Below are 23,642 nucleotides of genomic sequence, written 5' to 3' on the forward strand. Positions count from 1 at the left end.
AAATGTTATCATGCAACTCCTTTGTACAATTAGCATTTGCTGATGAAAATGCCTTGAAACAAAATTGCACACTTAATGATCATTCCCACAGTGTGTACAAAAGTCACACTAAAGGTGCTGGAGAGATGGTTTGGCGGCTAAGGTGCTTGCCTGAAAAACCTAAGGACCAGGGTTTGATTCCCTATTACCCATATAAAACCAGATGCACAAGGTGACACAAAGTGTTTGGAGTTTCTTTGCAGTGGCTGGAGGCCCTGGAGTGCCCATTCTCTCTGTTTCTCTATCTGCTTCTTTCTCTCTCTTCCATAAATGAATAAATAGATAAATTTCCAAAAAAAAAAAAAAAGCCATCACAATACAGTCTAAGAAAATGCCTGCCTCCACTTTCTACCCAGATAGAAGCAGACAATTAATATTTCAGTCCATAAATTTCCTTTAATTAATTGGGGTCATATGGCATTATGCTATATAGTAAATCACATATAAATGAGATGGTCTCCTATTATTGCCAAAAATATAGTCGCTACTGAGAGAAGACTATACTGAAGAAACAAGTTGGTTCTGGCAATGATCAGAGTACCCCGAGACAAGTCTGAAGTTCCCATCCTGTGGTGAACTCTTTCCCCAAGTCTTCTATTCTAGCTGTGCATGGAGCTCTCCCTGGAATCTCCTTGCCGATTATGTCTTTAAGGGCAAGCTAAATTGACTTCCCCTTACTTATATTATATAGTCCTATATTTCAACCATCCCAGCTGCAGTTCAAAAAGCTGGATATGTATACAACATGAATCAAAGTAGAGCACTAACTGAAAGGTATGTCAGTGCTTGAACTCTCTGCCTTTAAAGCCAGTAATGAGAGGACGATGTTTCTATTATTTATAACTATTGAGTTCTGAATCTTTGTGTGTTAATATCTCAAAGATCAACTTTGAAAAGCCCAATAAAAATAAATGGCTCAGCTCTTCAGCAATTCCAATCTATTGCTAGAGCTTAATATTCATGAAGTACAAACTAAATTCTTTGAAATTTTGACATCTTTTTCTCACTCCAAAAATCACATCTTTGTGGAAAATATATTTAAACTTCAAATAGGCTGGTTATTGGCAATTAATGGTATTTAAATTGCATTTAAAAATGCACTCTCAGTTTCAGCTCCAGAAACTCTAGTATTGATCATCTCAGCAGAACACAAGAAAGAAACCTAACCAATGTTTCTTTCTTTTTAAGTGAAGAGATGATGTTTTATTTTTTTAATCAAAAAGGACCTCAAGTTGGGAGAGTTTTTAAAAAGTTGAAATATAAAGAAAGACCTTCACCTATTTCTTTTTATCTTTGACTTTATTCTCCGTATTGCTTTCTTCCTTTGGTTTGGAAATCAGTTGGGAATGCAGCTAAACATACCAGGAAAGGGAAATAGGGAATTTAATTCACTTCTTTAAAAAGAGAACTAACTTCAGTATGTAATAAATAAAATATTTTTTATTTCCAATTCTGTTTGAATCCTTATTCTATCTAGGGCTGGAATGAAGGGGCGGGGGGGACAATGAAATCCCACCTCATGATCGGCCGAGACAGATACAGTCATAACAAGGAAGTTTTTCAAACAGTGTTTGGACACATTAATCACAACACACAAGGGAATGTGTATCTTTTCATTACAAAATCCTCTGTCCAAGTCAGGACTACAAAGTTTACATAGCTTTTGCCCAGCTCATAAAACATATATTCTGACAAGGAAATAATTCCACAATGTCTTTTTCGTTCGTTCGTTCTTTCTTTCTTTCTTTCTTTCTTCTTTTTTTTTTTTTTTTGAGAATTCTTTAGAATTACACAAAGATCAACAGACTACAGAAAAGACTGAAGTCTCTTTCCACCCTGTACCTTACACTAAGCATGCTGTTTGAGAAGCTGTTTTCAGGATATAAGAGATAAGTCATTGCTGATGGCTTCAAAAGGCAGGCACGGAAGAGGGTTTGTACTTTAAAACAGATATGACCACAGTGAAATTCAAATAAGTGTGGAAATGCTTTACGGTAAGGAATGTGGAATAAATTTAATTATTGCTGTGCATGTGCAATTTGAAAACATTGGTGTATTTTGAGTGTTTAGGTTGAATGGAAGCAGAGGTTCATTGTATTTGTAAGTAAAGTGTGTGTGTGTGCGCGCGTGTGTGTGTGTTAAGCTTAAGATGGTCTTAAGATCACTATGTAGCTAAGGATGACCTTGAACTTCTGATCTCCCTCCCTCCACCTCCCGGTGCTGGGATCACAGCATGTACCACCACAGCTGGCTTAGGCAGTGCTGGGATCACAGGCAGAACTTTGGACATGCTAGGGAGTATGCCACCAACCGAGCCCATCTCCAGCCTAAAAAGTTTCTTTCTCATTTGCTTCATGAAAACCATGTTTGTAAATAATTCCATAGCTTATTTGGTATAAATCTATGCTCTCATGTTTAAGAATATCTAGGCATGTTTGGATTTAAAATAGAGGGAGATGTTCTATGTGGTTGAAAGTAAAATATTAAACGATCATAATCTTTCTTATCTAATGATATTAACATATATTACTATCCTTCTTTATATACCATAATGAATGAATGAACAAGAACACAATTGTACATTTGAAGAAAGAAAAGATAACATGAAAGAGCAGAGAAACCAGGCCACGTAGTGATGGGAGCTGAGCTCCCCTTGTACCAGTGAAGCTGAGCTGTGAGCATGCTCAGACAGGGGAGGCACCACGCTCACTCACTACATCAGAACTCCTCCCGAGGTGTGAGCAGCACATGTCTAAGAGCCCACTTGCTATAAACCTGTTGCTGGTTTGAGATCTTAGACGTCTCTTCAGCCTCTGATTGACTGCAATGTTCCTTCTGCTTCCTTTCATCATTCTGATAGATGTGAAAGGTAAGGTCACTGCTTTCTTGCTTTAAATGAGCGCAACTCCCCAAGAACATACAATTTCACTTAGCGGTGTGATATTTACTAGTCTCATTGTAGTATCTAAGAAGTCAACATCAAATTTGCATTTCATTGTCATTATCATTAATTACTTGAAGCCTAGCTATTTCCATATGCAAGCGAACTTTTCATGGAAACTTGTCTTTTAATATTGTAAAAGCTAAAGATAAAAACAATGTTTTAGAAAATAATGTTGATGACAGGAGCCATAGACAAAATATATGATTTAGTCTTTCTTCCTTTTAGAAGTAGGGCAAATTAGAAAACTAGAAGCTTAATTTGAAAAACTTCAACCTGTTGAAACATGGCTATGAAATGCATGTGGTTCTTAAGAGCTGTGCTGCCTTGTTAACACGGTGAAGGCAACAGGCAAATATGAACGAGAAATTCTCTCCCTAAGAGTTAACCTGGGTAAATAATGTTCTTGAAAATCTACAAAAGCACATACATGTAGACTAGATAATTTTCTTCTGCGTTCTGAGGTTTTACAAATTTTTATGTTAAATTACTGATCTTTAGATCAGTGACATTTTATGGTAAAGCTAACAATAATTAAATTACACTGATTTAAGGGAAAAAAGTTTTATTGTGAGCTTATGAAATTATAATGCGTTCACCATACTCAAAGGATGTGGGCTTACAGTTATTGTGATTCAAAACATATTCGGTTTAATTTGTAATCTTTCCCCATGACATTTTATAGCCCTCTAAGAATAAATATTAGAATTTGGAGTTATCTTTGTTTGCTCAGAAATCCTTTTTTGGATTTTTAAAGTACTGAATTTTATTAAATGAATTTCAAAGGAGCCCTTTTAATTTTGAAACAAAATGTAATACCTGTGAACATAAATGAAATATGTATGCACAGAAAAATATGCTACCTAAACTTACCTTAAAAATTAAAGATTTCCAAATTTTATCACGAACTTAAAATGATACTAAAACTTTGTTCCAAATTATTTAAAAGTCTTATCTCAATATACCTAGCACCATTTTTTATTTTGGGTTTACATGGAAAGTTAACTTTTATCTAAGGAGAAAAAGCATATTAACTCATCTTACATGAAGCAACAACTGTTGAGGCAAGTTATTTCTTTGATTTAAGATATTCAGAAGTTTGTGGCCTGTCTGTATTTATACTATTCAATTTTGTAGGATTTCTAGCAATACACAATTTTAAAAAGTAGGTTTTTGGACCCTTACAACCGTCTTTGATGTTTAGAACTGTAGCTGGCTAATGCGGCGGACTCTCTTACTCATGATAGCACATCTGAATTTGATTCGACCTTCCTGACATCAAACCCTTTCCAAAGCAAGCTGTCACTTCCCACAGTGTAATGGTTTTCTTGAACAAGACATGAAACAGTTTTAAACACATCATTTTGTTTATCTCTGAGTAAGTGTCCAGTCTTGGATCCGTAGCCACCAATCTGTAACCAATAAGTGCTTACTGATGAGTTACAGTTCTCTGAAAAACGTTGTCTTTTAAGTTCATGTACTGTTCCTTTAAGCCTTTATAATTAAAGTGATCCATTTTCAAAGTGAGACATGTTAATCACCGCTTTGATGTCTTAATTGTACTAATGAAAATTGTAAGTATTTGTTTTCTAGTTACTAAAGCTTTTTGTCTTCTTCACAGAAGAGTCTAGACAGGTGAAATGGAAAAGCTCTTTGTAATAATCATACAAAGCTCATTTAAAAAATTATATCAGAGTAAGTGTGGCTTTCTAAATTTAAATTTGTGACTAGGCCACTTTAAACCAAGTGAAAAATGATACAAGTTTATTATTTTATTTCTTGGAGTCATGATCACTCTGGAATGCCTAAGACGTGAGTGATGTTTCCTGTTTTCACACACTCACTGATAACTTACAGATGACACACATGATTGATGTTACATGTACAGTTTATCATCAATTTACTCACTGTGTTCTTGCTAACCAGCCACTGATCACCTCTGAGAAGCTTTTAAGTGAATCAGTAAGGACAATATTACAAACAAAAACATGGCTTACATAGGAAATTAAAGTTTCCAATATTGAGGATTCTACTTGATAGCTACCAATCACTGCTTATTCAAATAATTTGTTACGCAGACGCCCAGGAGCATTCTGCAGCGAACGGTGTTCGATTGCCCCCTAGTGGCCACATCCTACGTATGACTTGAGTAGTCCTTTCCCAAGGAAAAAAGAAGGTTCTCCAACTACATTTTAATTTCACACAATTTCATCCATGCTGCGCATGGTTGTGAAAATCAATTGTATTTCAAGCAAGATCTCCTGAATTTTTTTCTCACCAGTAATGAAAAAAGAAACTCACTTGCTTGAGGCAAAATGGAGGTGAGTGAACATGGGCCAGAGACATCAAAGCCTTCATAGGTATGGAATCCAAAGACACTAGCTGACTACACAGATCTTGCAATAGATGCTTACACATCTTACTGTGAATAAATACAGCCAGGTGTCAGAAAAGGTTTAAAGCCTCTCGTATGAAGTAACAAGCTGCTTGCCACTTGAACTCTAGAGACAAAATTGAGATTCTGCTTTCAAAAAGATGATTTTTAGAAAGGTTAAAAAAATACATATTTTTTTTAATCTTGGAACATAGCATCTCAAATAAAGCTCAATTAACAAGAGAATAGTTGCAGTTTGTAGTTACTGGGCAACAGGTAGGTAAAGCTTTTAAGAGGATATATCAATTTAAGAGCTCGAAACTTTCTTGGCTTGCTTATTTGGTTACATGTGTGACCTCTTCAGAAAGCACAACGGATGTGTTTCCTTAACACGAGAAATAATAGTGAAATCAGAGATGCAATTATCTGGAAACAACAACAACAAAAAATCCCAAGTCTTTCTTGTAAGTTTAATTTACGTGGTGTCAATGTCTTACTCCACTTCCAGAGTAAACGGGGCACTTGCAGGGTTTTGTATGTATAAAAGGTAATAATATTATTTGCTAATGAATACCATGGGTCAATACCTAAGGGAAGTACCCCATACAAAAGTAAAGTGGTTCCCTTAGCATCTGTGTGATAAATCGGCTTGTGAACGTTTTAATATCAAATGGGATGTAGTGGAGAGATTAGCCATATGGTGAAGGAAAGACCATTGCAACGTGCTCAACAGTGACGGGCAGCTTCCCAGCGCTCCTTTCCTGACTCCCCCTCCTTGCCCCTGATCACCTGACCTAGGCCCCTTCCTCCCTGCTCCACCTTCCCCACATCTGCCCAGCTGTTGCTCTTCGTTTCTGTTGTGTGTCCTCTGCTTTCATCTGGACTTCATAGTTTCAGCTGACATGGAAAGCCTGTATCCATTTATGGGGTACTGTGGGCTGTTCCCAGGATGTTTCAGAGTAAACAAATCTGTCTCCTCAAATATTGATCATGTCTTTACAGTGAAATGATTCAAAATGTTTTCTTTAACCTCATTCTTATTCTTTTAAACATATATTCTTTATAATTTGTTTTTTTTTAAACTTTTTTTTTTAAATTTGCAAACAGGGTGGGAGGGAGAGAAAGGATAGGCATGGCAGGACCTCCAGCTGCTGCAAAGGACGTTAGACCCATGCTCCACTTTGTGCATCTGGCTTTATATGGGTCCTGGGGAATTGAACCAAGTTGTTAAGCTTTGCAGGCAAGCGCCTTAACCACTGAGCCATCTCTCCAGCCCCTCATTAACACACCATACACATCAGGGGAATCTTTCAACACCTGTGTTCAGGGGCACAGATCAAATCAGGATGATTAGCGTCTCCCGCCCCTCACTGCTTTAGGCTTGGAGCATCTGTCTACACGGAAAGACAAACTCCGTATCTACGTGTCGAAGCTAAGAAGGTCTGCGTGAATGTAGCACACTGAGTGCCAGAAAGGGGCACAAAGGCAGAGGGGAAACGGGCACCGAAACACAGCACTAGGTTCCGGTGTTTCGCTGCACATGGGACGGCTGTCGGTAATGACAACCTGCCATGTGTTGAATGCAGCAATTGCTCTTTTTAAAAAATTTATTTTTGCTTATTTGACAGAGAGAAAGAGGGGGAAAGAAAGGGAGGGAGAGAGAGAGAATTATCACTCCAGGGCCTCCAGCCACTGCAGATGAACTCCAGACGCGTGTGCCCCCTTGTGCATCTGGCTTACGTGGGTCCTGGGGAATCGAACCTGGGTCCTTTGGCTTTTGCAAACAAATGCCTTGACTGCTAAGCCATCCCTCCAGCCCAGCAATTGCTACTTTTATCCGTTCACTGCCTGGACATTTCTCCTTTGCTCGCCTCTGCACCCATCTGTCCTAGACACTCTCTTGGCCCCTCCTCCTCCTGCTTCTGCCTCTCACCCCTCACCCCTCACCCCCGGTGTTGCCTCCCGTCCCTGAAGCCTTTCTCTCTGCCTCCCCTTCCCAGCCCTCTTCTCTCCGCAGCGGCTTATGCTGCAGCCACGGCAATTCTCCCAGCTGCCCGGAGCTGCTCGCTGGCGTCTGCTGTTGTGTTTGTACTTTGGGGTTCACCTATCCTTCGACTTGCCCCTTAGTCAATCCATCCTTGCCCCTCACCACTTCCCGTCTTTTTGCTGCGCTTCCTCCCCTCCCAGGGGGCTTGGGGCGGCTTCTTCCTTTGTGGCACTTGTCTCTGGCCCGATCAACGCAGGCCCAAACAGAACCAGATGAGTTTTGTGTCTTAGGTCGCAGGACTCCCGTCCTGACAAAATCAGGAAAGCTCTCAAGTCTGAAAGTTCCATGGCCGTGGCCTACAATTCCAGTCTAAACTGACTAGTTTTGATCTTTCTTTTATACACTTCCTTGAAAATCTCATAGGTTTGTGCTGTAGCAAATGATGCATTTGATTACAAGATTTGTCTAAGACATAGTAGGGAATGTTGTATATCTTATGGAATATGCATCGTAGGAACTTCCTAAAATTAGAGTACGTAAAATATTACAAGGAAACTTCCCATGGGGTTTCTGCTAAGACGATACGGGCCGAGCTGCCACCCCGTTCTGGTCCTCTAATATCCTGTGGCCTTGCTGTCTCCACCAGTAGCCAAATGACTCTTTTCTTTGCCCAGGAATGTGTTTGATGAGGGAAAGATAGTTTCAACGACTCCTTTAGCTGATTCCAGTTTGTTCTTTAACCCAGTTTCCCAGGTCTTTTTGTATTTCAACAGTGATACTTTTCACTCTAATAATTCCAACTGTGCCAAGAGCAGTGTGGTCTGACTTTGTAAACTTCTATTCCTATTTCATGACGTTCGTTCTGCTCCTTTTTTTGAGAGTTTTTGGTACAGGGATTTTCAACTACTTTTTAAAAAAGTTTTGGTATCCCCTAGTCCTCAAGTAAAAGTTCTCCCTTTGTTTAAACCATGGCCATATTTGTGAAGTTGGATAAATATTTCTCCTTGAGCTGGAGAGATGGCTTAGAGGTTAAGGCACTTGCCTACAAACTCTAAGAACTCAGGTTCAATTCCCCAGTACCCATGTAAGCCAGATGTACAAGGGGGAGCGTGTACCTGGAGTTTGCAGTGACTGGAGGCTCTGGTGTGCCCATTCTCTTTCTCTCTCTCTCAAATAACTAAATAAAATATTAAAATATATTTATTGAAAAAGCAAAATAAAATAAAATAAAAATATTTCTCCTGCTCATGTCCCCTTACAAGTGTTTTACTAAGTATGTCAACATAGTCCATGGACTATAGGTCATGTTAATAGCTCAGGCATTTGGCCATGTGGGTGATGCAGCTCCGATCCTAAACCCCGTTTGCACAGTTCCACATTGTTTCCTATCAGCTGTGAGCTGGGGGCCTTATTTAAACTACAACTTTGGATGGTCCTGCCCTCCTGAGCCACCGTCTGCAACTCAGTCCCAGCACTTCACTGCGCGTGGTCACAGCCTTTGCCAACCTAGCTTTGCCCCCCAGACTTCTTTCAAGCTATCATTGCGCCCCTCTCTGATTACTTCATTGCACGTCCATTTCCCCTTCCCAGTACGGCTTTAGCTCTGCTGAAAAGAACAGTTGCCTTTTCTCTATCCATGGTCTATGGAAACTTCTCTCTCCTATGACATAATTCAATGAAAATACATAATGTTAATACTCACATGTAAGAGAGAAGATGCAGGGTTTTGAGGCCAGAGTGAAAGACAAAAGGATATATCTGAATGGAGGAAGCGGAAAGAGGGAGATGGAAGGTTGGAGGGGAGAATGGGAATTTAAAAAATGCATTTAATGCAAGAATGGATAACTAAATCTCTGTATGTCAACTAAAAATTAAAAAGAGAAATTTTTAAAAGAAAAACCTTTTAGTCCCCCCCCCACATACACACATATACACCAGAACAGAAAATTAAAAATTTCTCTCTTCTACCTGGCAAGCAGTCTTTTCTGTCTTTGGAGAAGTGTGATAGAGCATATGTAGAATTTGCTCTCCATGGACTGAGGTGCTTATCTAGAAGTCGGGGGTGGGGGGAAAGGTAGCTTTTATTCCTAAGTTTGCACCTCATCGGAAAAGAGGTGTAAGGGCTGGAGAGATGTCTCAGCAGTTAAGACACTTGCTTGCAAAACCCAATGAGTCAAGTTTGATTCCCCAGTACCCACATAAAGCCAGATGCACAAGTGATGTGTGCGTTTGGAGTATGTTTGCAGTGACTAGAGGCCCTGGTGTGCCCATTCTTTCTGTTTGTCTCTCTTCTATCTCCTTCTGCTTGCAAATAATAAATATATAAATAAATAGGGCAGGCACAGCACAGACCTGGGGTCATGGAGTGCCTGACAAAACCAGGACAGATGAGACAGCAGTGTGACAGGTAGGATCGTTGCCTGCACCTCTCTCTCTCTCTCTCTCTCTCTCTCTCTCTCTCTCTCTCTCTCTCTCTCTCAGTTATTCAAGGTAGGGTCTTGCTGTAGCCCAAGCCACCTGGAATTCACTATGTAGTCTCAGGTTAGCCTCGAACTCACAGCAGTCCTCCTACCTCTGCCTCCCAAGTGCTGGGATTAAAGGCGTGTGCCACCATGCCAGGGCCTCTGTCTCTTTTGTGTGTAGGGGAAGAGACTGGTGCTGGAAATGAAACCTAAATGCATTACTATATCCCCAAACCCTCTGTCTTTTATTCACAGCTTGTCTGAGGCATTCTGTCTGACCACTTAGGCTAAAAATAGACCATTTATTGCTGTAAATATTTCTGCTCCTAATTCTCTTGTCTATAAATGCATGATGTATTGAAAATGTAGAAGACATGGTTCTCTCGCATTCTCTTGGAGGCTACTACACATATTTCCTTAAGAGCCATCTGAGGACAAGATGAAAGAGCCCTTATATAAACACTCTTATAGGCAGGCAGAGGGTAGCAATCTACGCTGAGTGTTACTGACAACCCCTGCTCCTTTCCTGGAAGCCATTACCTTCATAGTTGTTTTCTCCTTCCCACTTTACAATGCTGCTCTTACTGTAATAACTAAAGCTAAAATTATCCACTGAGAAAGTACTTTGCTCTCCCTAGGAACACAAGGTTTCACAAAAGCTAGGTGCATTTAACCCCTGTACGTGTGAACTGTGGGTTCTGCAAAGAGTAACATGTAGAGAAATTAAGCTGTGCTCTGCACGGTTTGAGAGATCAGTGTGGACCACTTAGTGCAGCCTTCACATAATTTTCTGGACTGTTAAGGGAGGCTTAGCCTCCTATTTGGCTCTACAGTGGATAGCTTCAAGCAAAAATGTCAATGGCAACTTTTAAAAAAAGGGAGCTGGGCAGATGGCTCAGCAGTTAAAGGCACTTGCTTGCAAAGCCTGATAGTCTGGGTTCAAGTCCCCTGTACCCATATTAAAGTTATATGCACAAAGAGGCACATGTTTAAGGAGGTTTTTTTTTTGTTTGTTTGTTTTTTCTTTCTGTCTCACTCTAGCCCAGGCTGACCTGGAATTCACTATGTAGTCTCAGGGTGGCCTCGAACTCACGGCGATCCTCCTACCTCTGCTTCCCAAGTGCTGGATTAAAGGCGTGTGCCACCACGTCTGGCCCAATCTGGAGTTCTTTTGTAGTAGCTGTAGGCCCTGGTATGCCTATCTCTCTCTCTCTCTTCCCTTGGAAATAAATAAAAATATTAAAAATAAAACTGACAAAAAGAAGTATTGTCATAAGATAAATAAAATTTTATCTTTTAAAATTTCGTGTTTTATATATATATTCTCCCTGGGAATTTTTAATGGAGTTTGCTTTATGGATATCAATTTGAGGAACAATTAACATCTTAAAAACATGAGCATACAGGGACCATTGTGGAAGAGGTGACAGAAAGAAAGAAAGAGCCAATGGAAAGGGAGTTGTTGAGAAGTATGCCACCATCTTTTACTACTTCAAAGATATTTGGATTGTTTCCAGTTTGGGGCTGTGGTGAATAATTCTTCTGGGAATGTTCTAGTGGGAGTGTTGGGGGACGCATGCACATGCATTTCTGTGCACAGATGCCTAGAAGGGAGGCTGCAGACCTGTACCATTTGCAAAGCCTCGGGGTCCGTAGATGGTGACAAGCTGTTTTCTGAACCAGGTGTTCTAATTAGTGCTTAGGAAGTCTGTCCAGGTTTGTTTGTACATGTCCTCACCAGTCTGCATCATTGTTCTTTAAGATGATACCAGTGATGGGGGCTGGAGAGATGGCTTAGTGGTTAGATTGCTTGCAAAGCCAAAGGACCCAGGTTCAACTCCACAGGACCCACGTAAGCCAGATGCACAAGGGGGCGTATGCATCTGGTGTTCATTTGCAGTGTCTGGAGGCCCTGGTGCACCCATTCTCTCTCCCTCTCTCTCTCTCTCTCTCTCTCTCTCTCTCTCTCTCTCTCTCTCTCTCTCTCTCCCTGTCTATTTCTGTATCTCTCTCTCTCTCAAATAAATAAATAAAAATAAAATATTTTAAAATGATACCAGTGATGGCTTAGCAGTTAAGGTGCTTGCCTGTGTAGGCTAAGACCCAGGTTTGATTCCCTGGTGGCCACATAAACAGATGCACAAAGTATCTGGCCTTGATTTAGAGTAGCTAGAGGCTCTGGCAAGCCCATTCTCTCTGTTTTTCTTGTCTTTATCTCTGTCTCTCTACTTGCAAATATTGAATAAATATAAAAAATTAAAATATACTAAAAATTATACCATACGTAACCAGTAGGGGATCTTACTGTGGGTTAAACTACACTTCTGTGGATACAGACTAGATTTGATAACTTTTAAGGAGCTTTAAGTCATTTAGACATCTTCTATTGTTTAGATAACATTCAACTTTCCCACCTGTTTTCAATTTCCTGTTGATTATATTATTTCTTATTGATTTCTATAATATCTATGTAGTAGATGCTCTTGCTAATGTCTTCAAGTATGTGGATTGCCTTCACCTTTCCTAACGATCTCTTTCCTTTTATTCTAGTTTTAGTGAAAGTTCCTAATTTTTATTGTTTTATTTTTAATTACTTATTAGAGAAATAGAGAGAGAGAGAGAGAGAGAGAGAGGATCACACTAGGGCCTTTAGCCACTGCAAATGAACTCCAGACACATGTGCCACCTTGTGCATCTGGGTTTACGTGGGTATTGGGGGATTGAACCTGGGTACTTTAGGCTTCCCAGGCAGGTGCCTTAACCACTAAGCTATCTCTTAGTCCAAAAGCTCTTAATGTTTTATAAGACAGAGAGGGAGACTTGGCATGCCAGGGCCTCCAGCCACTGCCATCCAGCTCTGGTACGTCCACGGTGACCTCGCCTGTGTAGCAAGCAGAGATGCTTCTGTACTGGATGAGAGCTGAGGACAGAGGGCCAGCACTCTTCGGAGGGATGCCCCTGGTGACCCCTTGGCAGTTGGTTACTGTAAAGGTTCCTGCTGCCCATGAAGTCACGACGACCTAATTGCTGGCGCCAATGAGCTGTTTTCTGCGCTTTGTTTCTCTCCTGCTTCCTTCTAGTTGTTTGTCAAAGAACAGCTAGGTTCTACGCTACACTTACTATTAATCTTGCACGCAATCAGAGTACAAAAAACAATTTGAGTATTGAATGTGCCCCTCCTATGATTAGGGCAATGGAGGAAATGTATAACTCTATTAGGAATAAAAAATTAACTCTAGAACAGTTTTTAGATGGTGTAGAGTAGAAACAGCTTATGATGTTTTAGAACAATACTGATCCTGAGAAAGTGAAAGTAGAAATGTTAATCGGTAATGTTCATTAGAAGTATGACAGTTCTACAGATAAGGAGTTGTAAAACTTAGGCTTTTCCACCAGGAAACTTCCTGGGGGGTATGTTCAGTACTTGATCAAGGGCTGATAGTAGACTCCCAGAGCTGGGAACTACCTAGATCCACTCCCCTATGAGGGAGGATATGATGAATTCGGTAATAGATGAATGAATTATGAAGGAATAAGGAGGCTATGGCATTCTCTTCCATTTATGAAATGCTTAGCAAGGACACGTAAGCCTTGGTGCTTATACTCTAGACAAGAAAGAAAAGAATTCCTGGAAAACATTAAACCAGCCTTAAAATATTGGTGGTCTTTTGGATAGAAACACTTTTATAATGAATATGAGGATTATATAAATAATCTTATAAGTGGAAAGAGATGGCTCTCTGCTCGGTTTATAAAAAATAAATAACCTATTGTTCACCTTACATCCCTTACCCCAAGCTTCTATTCATGTAAAGCTGTGGTCAATGATGCAAGGCGTCCTTCTTAAAAAAATGGGTACAGTTCCTGCCTGATCAACATTGCATGTATGCTTACAATAGAACAATACTTAAGATTGTTTAGATTAATGATTTCTGAGATCACTTGTTGGCTTGCTAAGTTTCCCTGTTCAATCTGTATAAAATCTTCATGAAACCTTCAGTAAATTGCAGCAGCATATTCTACCTAGAGTGTGTCTGTCTGTCATTTCCTCGCCGAATCCCGAGTTCTCCTTGAGCCTTCGCCCTTGTTCTCCCTCGGTCCTGATCTCCCCGAGAGTCAGTCCGCGGCACAGCTCCATATGTGTGCGCCATCCTGTGCGCGTGCACAACCTTGCGTCACCTAGCGTGTCTGGCATATGTGGGATCTGGAGAGTAGAACATGAGTCCTTAGACTTTGCCAACAAGTACCTTAACCACTAAGCCATCTCTCCAGCCCCAAAAGTTCTTAATTTTTTAATATAGCCTCCCTTCAGTCTCTTCCTTCATGATTAGGGCTTTATTCTATTTTTGCCCTTATTGATACTCTCCCTAAAGGAATACCCCAGAGTCATAAAAGTTCCTCTCATTTATCTTCCAGACACTGATGTCCCTTTTCATGCTTTGATACAGAAACTACCTGGGGTTGATTACTGCCTCGTCTTGCTTCTCTGCAGTATCATTGGGCATGTATCGAGTATTCTTTTATGTGTCCATCATTCTCTAAAGTTTCTATTCTGTTCTTCTGGTCTGTTTCATTAATCTTTACACAACTATCATGCTGCCTAAATCAGGGTGCCATTATAATAACTTGATATGTGTGTAGTGAGGATGAAATTTCTTTGGTATTCCTTTGATGATGGAAATAAATTTGGGCAAAAAAATTCATGTCTTTAAAATAGTATCCACTCTTTAGCTTTTTAGCTTTAATTTCTCTCAATAACATCATATATCTTTTTTTTTTGATCCTATAGTGAAAGGTGCTTTTATCACTTTACCTTCTAATTGTTTGTGGTTTATATTCAACTAACTTTGTAGGAAATCTTGCTTCAGTCACTAATAACTCATCTTTGATGGCCTCATGCATGAAGAATGACAGGTTTAATTTCCTCTTTTCTAGCATTTACAGCACTGATTTGTCCTCCTTACTCAATTACACTGGCTAAGTCCTCCGGAACTGTACTACTGAGAGGTAGACATTGTTATGCCCTGTCTCAAAGGAAAAGCCTTCAGAAATTCACCATTAAATAAGCTGGAGGGGATGTATAGAATTAAATCAAGTAAATTACCTTCTCTTTTCAGTTTGCATAGTTATTTTAATGTCAAGATTCAGTAGTTCCACCCCAGGACCCATTTTGTAAGCAAAGTCACAGATAAGAGACTAATGGGAAAGAAATATGTGTGAGTTATAGCAAGAGGGCTGACCTCCCCCAAAGAATTTCAGCCTCATTGCCAGATTCTGTTTCTCACACATAGTTCCAAGTCCTGTGTTCCAAACCCTTGCTGTCAGGAATGAAAGTTCCAGCCAGTACATGGGCATAAACAAGTTTTTTTGTTTTGTTTTTTTAAAGCCACTGTATTCCTTTTAAAGAATTAACTTTGCCTCATGAATAGGTTTTCTATAATTTTTGACAATAATATACTATTTTTCTAATAAATCAATTTGAAAATATAAGGCAAACAAGAACTATTTTTAAGTATCCTTCTTTGAAAAGCTTATATTAGCAATATTTATAAGTTTCTCTAAATTCTTTGACTTTATTGTTCAAAGAAATGCCTTTATGGTAATCCCAGCATTCAGGTGGCAGAGGCAGGAGGATCCCCTGAGTGTGAAGTCACCCTGAGACTATATAGTGAATTCCAGGTTAGCCTGGAATAGAGCGAGACCTTACCCGACAAAAAACAAAAACCAAGAAAAACAAAAAAAGGATGATGATGAGGAATAAAAGGAGATGAAGAAAAGAAAGAAAGGCAAAAACCTAAACCTCTTGACCTGATGCATGCCAATGACAGTTACAGTACTGAGCAAAAAATAAAAATTTAAAAAAAGGTGAAAGCCGGGCATGGTGGCGCATGTCTTTAATCCCACCACTAGGGAGGCAGGCAGAGGCAGGAGGATCACCATGAGTTCGAGGCCACCCTGAGACTACAGAGTGAATTCCAGGTCAGCCTGGACTAGAGTGAAACCCTACCTCAAAAAAAGAAAAAAAAAAAAAAGTGAGACGGTGAATTTTAAGGAGATTAAAAACAATATAAAGATGGAGGAGGAGGTTTGGCAAGGCAGCCAAGAGAGAAAGCTTCACGCCTGGCAAAGGTGGGGGGCGTGGGGGTGCACGACTCATTAAATGTTTCAAGGGACAAGTGAAATAAAACGATCAAATATACATGGGTTCAGTAGCAAGAAGGATATCATTGGCTTTTGATGAGAATCCCAGAAGTGCAGTGAGGCCAACAGTGGAAGCTGTGGATGAGAGAGTGACGGGTGGGAACGTAGTGGAGATACTGGCTTCCATGAGCCTTCGGAGAAATGTTAATTGTGAAGAGGAGCCGAATGCACCCCAGGGCCAGAGCCTTGGGGATGTGGCACGTTTTGACTTTGTTTGCTTATCTGATTTGAAGATGAGACCTGAATGTTGTTGTGCTGTTGTTTTCTGGGTCGTTTGATGTTTCTGGTTTTGGTGGTGCTGAAGACTAAACTCAGGCTTTGAGCCTCTAGGCAAGCCCTCTACCACTGAGCCACATCCCCAGCCTTTGAGACCTGATTGAAGAAAACGGATATGAGGGGAAACATATTATTGAAAACACAAAGATATTGACATAGGGAAAAAAAGTAATGATTTTTTTAACATTTTATTTATTTATTTGAGACAGAGATAGAGAGAGAGAATGGGTTCACCAGGGCCTCTAGCCACTGCAAATGAACTCCAGATATATGCACCATGTGCATCTGGCTTATGTGGGACCTAGAGAATCAAACCTGGGTCCTTAGGCTTTGCAGGCATACACCTTAACCGCTAAGCCATCCCTCCAGCCCCCAAAAGTAATGATTTATATGGCAAAAATATGGCAAGGAAAGCTTCGCTGTGGGCAGGATGGGCGACCCTCATTCCTTTGTGCATCGCGAGAGAACGTCCCTGGTCCCAGTCCATGATTCTGTGGTCTCCACACGGCTCCTCACAAGCAGTCTGTATGAACTACAGCCAGTACTGGTGTGAGGTTCATCTGCCCAAAGCACACAGAAGTCTTCTTGGATGCAGGGGAACTTGTACTGATTGAACTGATTGGACTAGAACATGGAGGAATCCTCACTAAGAGGAGGAATAGCCAATGGATGCTCTTAGAGATGGGGCAATCAGTGAATCAGAAGTAGATGAGTAAGAAGAAAAAGGACAGAAGCACTGTCATCTCTCTTCTCCGTGATTCCTTGGGCCAAAGCTTCACCTCAGGGTGTCCAGCCATTTGTCCAACAAATGTGTGGAGACCCAGTCATAGCTTTCCTGGATGCTAGCGGCCCATGGAATAGAGGTTGGACATGCCCTCCCCTCTACCTATCTGTTACTTTCCCCTTTTCCTGCCCTCCTCATTCCTTCACCCACTCACTGAGCAGTCTCTGGGTTCCCCGTTCTTGGACAGTTTTTAGAAAGGAGGTATATTCTTTTTTAAAAAATTATTTTTGAGGCAAGCCCAACAGACTGACCTTTTAAAATTTTATTTATTTATTTATTTTAGAGAGAGACAGAGAAAGAGGGAGAGACTTGGTGCACCAGGGCCTCCAGCCATTTCAATCGAATTCCAGATCTGTGAAACGCCCTTGCACGCATGTGTGACCTTGAGCATTGCATCACCCTGTGCGTCTGGCTTACATGGGACCTGGAGAGCCAAACATGGGTCCTTAAGCTTTGCAAGCAAGCACCTTAACTGCCAAGCCATCTCTCCAGCCTGAAAATAGGTTCTTAAAGCATGGATATTTGTTTAAATACTAAAATACAGTCAGATGTGCTGGTACAGGCTTATAATCCCACAACTCAGGAGGCTACAGCGGGAAGTCTGTGAGTCTCTGTCTAATAATAGCAATAAAACAAAACTGAGAAGTCAAAGTTTTCACTTAAAGCAACTTCCCTTTTAAGTATGAACTTTAGGCTACTTATTGGTCCACAAGAAAACATAGCTATCTAGGGACATCTTTCTGATTCCCTTTAATCTAGTATAGTCCTTGAAAGGTACACCACTCAGTGTGTGGCCCTTACAGAAGCCTAATGAAAAATGATGCTAGCAATTTGAAACTCTACTTTTTTTTTTTCCAATCTAAATCAAATTGAACATATATACCATTCCCAAAATTAGACATCATTTCCCCAATTATATATGCTCAATCATCAAGCCATTATCTCAAGTAAGACAGGGCCATATTTCCACAGAAAATCTCTAACCCTTGGCCTAAGGGTCTTCCACCCGCATAAAGTACGTGGTTTGTCCCAGAAGAACGTGATAGACACAGGATATGTGGGAAAGTTCAGTGAAGGCAAGAATCTGAACTGAGAAGGAGGTGGGGTAAGTGTGTGATTCAAAGTCCCTGGATGTCCCACTTAAGAGATTGCCCTACGTAGTACAGCAGAGAGCCCTAACTTGGAGAATGGAGTGTGAGATGTCCAAATAGAAAACAAGCAGTCAAGAGATCTACTTCTCTCTACTACTTTAAGATGAAAACCCTTGAGAAAGACCTTCTGGGGCTGGAGAGATGGCTTAGCAGTTAAGATACTTACTGTAAAGCCAAAGGACCCAGCTTCAATTCCCTGGGACCCACAGAAGCACAAGGTGGCACATGCGTCTGCAGTTCCAGCTGAAGGTCCTCTCCCTCTCTCTCTCTCTCTCACTCTCTCTCTCTCTTTCTCTCTCTCTCTCAAATAAGTAAATAAAAATAAAATATCTTCCTTTTAAAAGAAAGAAAGACCTTCGGGTTTTCTACAATGTGTCTATCATGTGCCACACAAGGGAGAGCTTTTAGGGACTCCTGGGAAACAGAGATAAGATGGCTCCCAGCAGGTGGACTCACCAAGTAGAGTTGAATTCAGCTTTACTTCTCGCCGGTGATGCTCAGAGTTGATGCTCAGACATGCCCATGCCAGAGCTCCTGAGGGGACAGGCAGCGCCCGCCTTGTGGACTGACACCACAGCAAGTCACCCAGTGAGCTGAGTGTCTCAGGTAACATTCCCTAGATGCTAAAGGAAAAGGAACATTTTTTAGGTTCTCCAGTTATTGCACATGACCACACCTTCCTCTACAGTGTCTATAGTCTTCCGTGTCTCCATCGCCTTCCTCCGTGACCTGATGAGATAGTCTCCATGCTGCCCTGAGGCCATGGAGCCCCACTGCTGGCATTTGCCAGGGGAGAGTTCCATCCAGAACACAGGGCTGACAGGACACTCCTCAGCTCCATTCAGGGTAGTCCTGTCAGAGAATCAAAACAGAGGGACTTGTGTGTCTCCAGGGATCCTGTTGCGACCACCTCGACCAGCAAGAATGACGCGACCCGAGAGCTCTTCTTTAAGCAGTTGATTCAGGAACCTTGAACAATCTTCTGACCCCGGGGAGAGCCGACCCACAAGCTAAGTAGTCCTGCGCTAGCCAACCCTAGTGAGCCACGTGGCCCATGCAGATAGGTCCACGATTAAGGAAGCAGAATTAGTTAAGCAGCCTCAGCCAAATAAGGACTTGTTTATCCCAGAGAGCGCTCGCTATCGGGCTAGCGAAGGCGGAAGCCAACGCCATCTTTAGGGCAAGGCACATCGCAGCACTCCACAGGATCCTTAACAGTGTAAGCCTGAATGGTCATTCTCACCTGTGGCTGCCAGGGAAGCCCAGGGGAAGTGCTGGGGGGTAACACAAACAGACCCTCGGGCAGCAGCCCAGATGGCTTCCACAGGTGACCACGGAGTCCTTTTAACACTAGTGCATGGACATGTCCAGGATATTGAGCAAAGACAGAGGACAGACAATGAGGGTTTCTTTCACATGGTCAGACCTCCCTTCTGCTGAGTTTGGCTGAAGAAGCTATCAGAAGCTCTTTGATGCAGGCAGTCTCGACTTCCCTAATTCCCATGTTTCAATGAAACTGCCTCTTTCCGCTCCCATGAATGCCAGGAGCCACAGACCACAGAACATGCCCTCTCGCAGAAGGCCAGGGGTCCTTTTTCTGTATCTGCCAAATGCAGCAGGGGCTCTCAATTATTATTGAAATTTCATAAAGACAGAGCAGACTGATAAATGAGGTGCATGGAAACTAAATATGTCCTCATCAACATTGGAACCTAAGTGTGCAGCTTTGGGAAGGTTAGATTTTGAAAGACACACTTTCCTTTTTAATTCCGCAATGACCCATTCATGCATTCATTTATTTTTTTGTTATTCAATTTTGTTTTGTTTTGTTTGTTTGTTTGTTTTGGTTTGGTTTCTTAGTTAGCATACTGAGTTTTAGGTATCATTTATTTGGCATTTTCAAATACAATTTGTTTTAGTTGGTTCTCCTCCCTCCCTCCTGTCCTAAATCCCTCTCTCCCCAACCTCACACTTCTGCTTACATGCCTCATGTGTCTTTCACCACCCCAACTCCTTTCCTAATTATCTTTTTATATCAGCTCTTAGTTATCATTCTAGCTTTATACCTTTTTTTTACCTATGTCTCCCCATTTAAACACATACATATAGATATTACCAGCTAGGATCTGCCTATGAAAGAGAACATACAGTGTTGGTCTGTCTGAGTTTGGGTCATTTCACTTAATATAAATTCTTTCCAGATCCATCCATTTCCTACAAATCTCATATTTCTGTACTGCTGAATAGAAGCAGTGTGGGTTTATTCTGGGGTCTTCTAATCTGCTCCATTGATCTATTGTGTGTGTTTGGGTTTCCAGTACAATGCTGTGTGTGTCACGATCTTTCTGGAACATAATTTGAGATCAGGTATTTGGACACAGCCAGCTGTTTTCTTTCCCTTCAGCATTGCTTTGGTAATTCATCATCTTTTGTGTTTCCATATGAATTCTTGGATTATTTCTTGATATTCTAGTTCAGCAAGGAATTTTATCAGGACTTTGATGGGGATTGCATAGGAACTAATGAGTACTGTGGTGGTTTGTTTCAAGTATCAACTTAATAGGACTGAGCATCCACTGAGGTGGGGGGGTGGATTATCTAGATGAGGTTAGCCTCTGGGCATGTCTTTGAGGGATTGCCTGGGTGAAGTTTATTGAAGACCCACCTTAAGCACGGGTGGCATCATTCAGTGGGCATGTGGATGTCTGTGTAGGTGTGGGCATGTGGCTGTGAAAATGGCCATGTGTAGCAGTACCTAAGGGGGGATGTGTGGGTGTGGATGGGTATGCGGGTGGGTGTAGGCTGGGTGTTGATATAAAAGGTATATGATTGCTTGTGTATATATGTGTGGTGTGCATATATACATGTGTGTGTGCATGTTCCTGTATGTGCTGGTAGGCATATGTGTGCATGTTTGAATATGGGTGTGGAGGCCAGAGTACGACATTGGATAGCTTCTACAATAACTCCTCACTTTATTCTAAGTTTATGATTAATTTATCTACTTTTTTTATTTTCTTATTTTTGAGAGAGAGAGAGAATTGACATGCCAGGGCCTCGGCCACTGAAAATAAACTCCAGACGTATGTGACACCTTGTGTACTTGCTTACTCGGTTACTGGGGAATTGAACCTGGGTCCTTAGGCTTTGCAGGCAAGCACCTTAACAGCTAAGCCATCTCTCCAGCCCCACCTTATTTTTTTGAGACACTGTCTGTCACAAAGCCTACAACTCACTGATTCATCTAGAGTAGCTAGTCAGTAAACCCTAGGACACTCCTGTCTCTGCCTCCTCAGGGCTGAGAACATGTCAACACGTCCATGTGGGTTCCAAGGGTCTTCATACTTGTTTGGCAAGCACTTCACCATGAGCCGTCTCCTCTGACCTATAAATATATTTCTTAGTAAACTAATAAAAAAAATTAAGCTGGGCATAGTGGTGCATTCCTTTAATGCCAGCACTGGGGAGGCAGAGGTAGGAGGATCTCCATGAACTCAAGACCACCCTGAGGCTACATAGTGAATTCCAGGTCAGCCTGGGCTAGAGCAAGACCCTACCTTGAAAATCCAACAAATAATACTAATAATTTGGGACCTAGAGAAATGGTTTCGTGGTTAAAGGTGCTTGCTTGCAAGCTGGCCATCCTGAGTTCCATTCTCCATCACTCACATCACATCACACAATGTGGCATGTAACCACGATGTACCTCAGCAATGAGGGAACGGAGCCATGAGGATTTAGAAGATCATGTGCCAGCTAGACTGGTGAGCATGCAGTAGAAAAAAACATATCTCAAACAAAATGAAAGGAGAGGACAAAGACCCTCAGGTTTTTCTTGGACCTTCGCACATGGACTGTTGCATTTATGCATACATACACCACACACACACACACACACACACACACACACACATACACACACACACCATATACACACATGCATACATCATATACATGCACAGATACAACCACACATAATTTTTTTAGTGACTGTGAACAAAAGTATCTTGTGTGGGTGAACAAAGTTGCTTCCTTAGCCCTAGGTTATTGAATTAAAAATTCCAGTGCCAGAGATGGGCTCCCTCCCTGTGAGTTGTTGGTTAGAGGAGCCCCTGAGGTACAGGTATCGGCAGTGTACTTGGTTGCCCACCATAACCGGACAGTAAGATGCCATTGCTTAAGACACCATGCACCCTGGCTGTGGGACACACAGAAACCAAGCCAGAGCTGGAGTGGTTGCTTTCTCACTGCTGGATGTCCCTCAGGGTTCCTGAAAGTGCTATGCAAGCCACTTCTTCATCAGCAGTCTTGTTCACTCGTGGGCTCTGGGAGAAAAAACTACCAAGTGTCCAGGCATGATGTACCACTGGTGCAATAGTGGCAAGTCTGTTGCGGGAGTAACCAAGCACTTGCGGATTAGATCAGAGGCCCCGTTGCACAAGAGGAAATTCATAAGTCCTGGAAACCAGGTCAAAAGCTCTTGGATGGGCATGTTGTTGCCCCTAGTGTGGAAGCTGCTGCTGCTGTTTGACTAAGTGGGTAAGATGTTCTCATTAAAGTGCTTTCTCGGTGACTGCGTGTCCATAGATTAGTTCTGCAGTCAGCTTTGGTCAGAGGAACTTCTCTGACCAGTGGCTGGTGGTTAACTGCAGAGAATCATAACTGATCAAAGTGCTGAGAATTCATAAAGGTTGAATACTGAGACATTTATGTCACTCCCTCCAAGGCTCAGGGAAGATGACAGAAAAGGGGCAGTGGGAAGAATGTAAGAGCTAGAGAAAGGTGAGGTAGGGAATGTTGACCTCTGGACATGACATGGGTGGTGCGCTCTGGGACGCGCAATAGCTGTGATTACCTACACAAGATCTGCACAAGGCTGGGCTTACTAACATGCTGTCATGGAAGAAAGAGGGGCTCATGAAGACATATACCTTCGTTTTTATGCAATTCCTAGGGTCAAGAGAGACGTTTTCTCCAGTGGTACATCCACATGATAAGTTTTCCATGCTTCTGTAAACAAACTTTCACTCGTGATTCTGTAAGTAACCCTAATGAAACTCAATGGGTCACTCCCTCCCCCATAAAAACGATATGAAAGTATGAGGCTGGAGAGATGGTTTAGTGACTAAGGTACTTGCCTGCAAAGCCTAAGGACCCAGATTTGATTCCCCAGGACCCACGTAAGCTAGATGCCCAAGGTAGCACATGCATCTGAAGTTCGTTTGTGGTGGATAGAGGCTCTAGTGTGCACATTCTCTCTATATGTACCTGCCTCTTTCAATCTCTTCTCTCTCACATGCAAATAAATAAATAAATATGGCATGATAAGGTCATATAAAAGGGGAAAACTGGGAAGAGGAAGGGGGTCAGTGGGAGAGAAGGGGAATGAGAAAAGGTGATGGTGTGATATAATTGAAATTTATTGTT

At 41.6% G+C, this 23,642-nt stretch overlaps 1 protein-coding gene across 1 annotated transcript in view; it reads left to right on the plus strand.

Annotated features, from left to right (window-relative positions):
- Positions 1 to 1,908: 1,908 nt before the first annotated feature.
- The window catches only part of Rxfp2 (relaxin family peptide receptor 2), a 68,453-nt gene continuing 46,719 nt past the window's right edge, over positions 1,909 to 23,642 (plus strand). The window contains exon 1 of the mRNA XM_012949074.2: positions 1,909 to 2,033. Within this exon, the coding sequence (XP_012804528.2) occupies positions 2,024 to 2,033 (10 nt within the window). The 5' untranslated portion in view covers positions 1,909 to 2,023. The remainder of the gene's footprint in view (positions 2,034 to 23,642) is intronic.

Source organism: Jaculus jaculus, chromosome 7 (assembly GCF_020740685.1).
Source record: "Jaculus jaculus isolate mJacJac1 chromosome 7, mJacJac1.mat.Y.cur, whole genome shotgun sequence".
NCBI classification, from domain to species: domain Eukaryota; kingdom Metazoa; phylum Chordata; class Mammalia; order Rodentia; family Dipodidae; genus Jaculus; species Jaculus jaculus.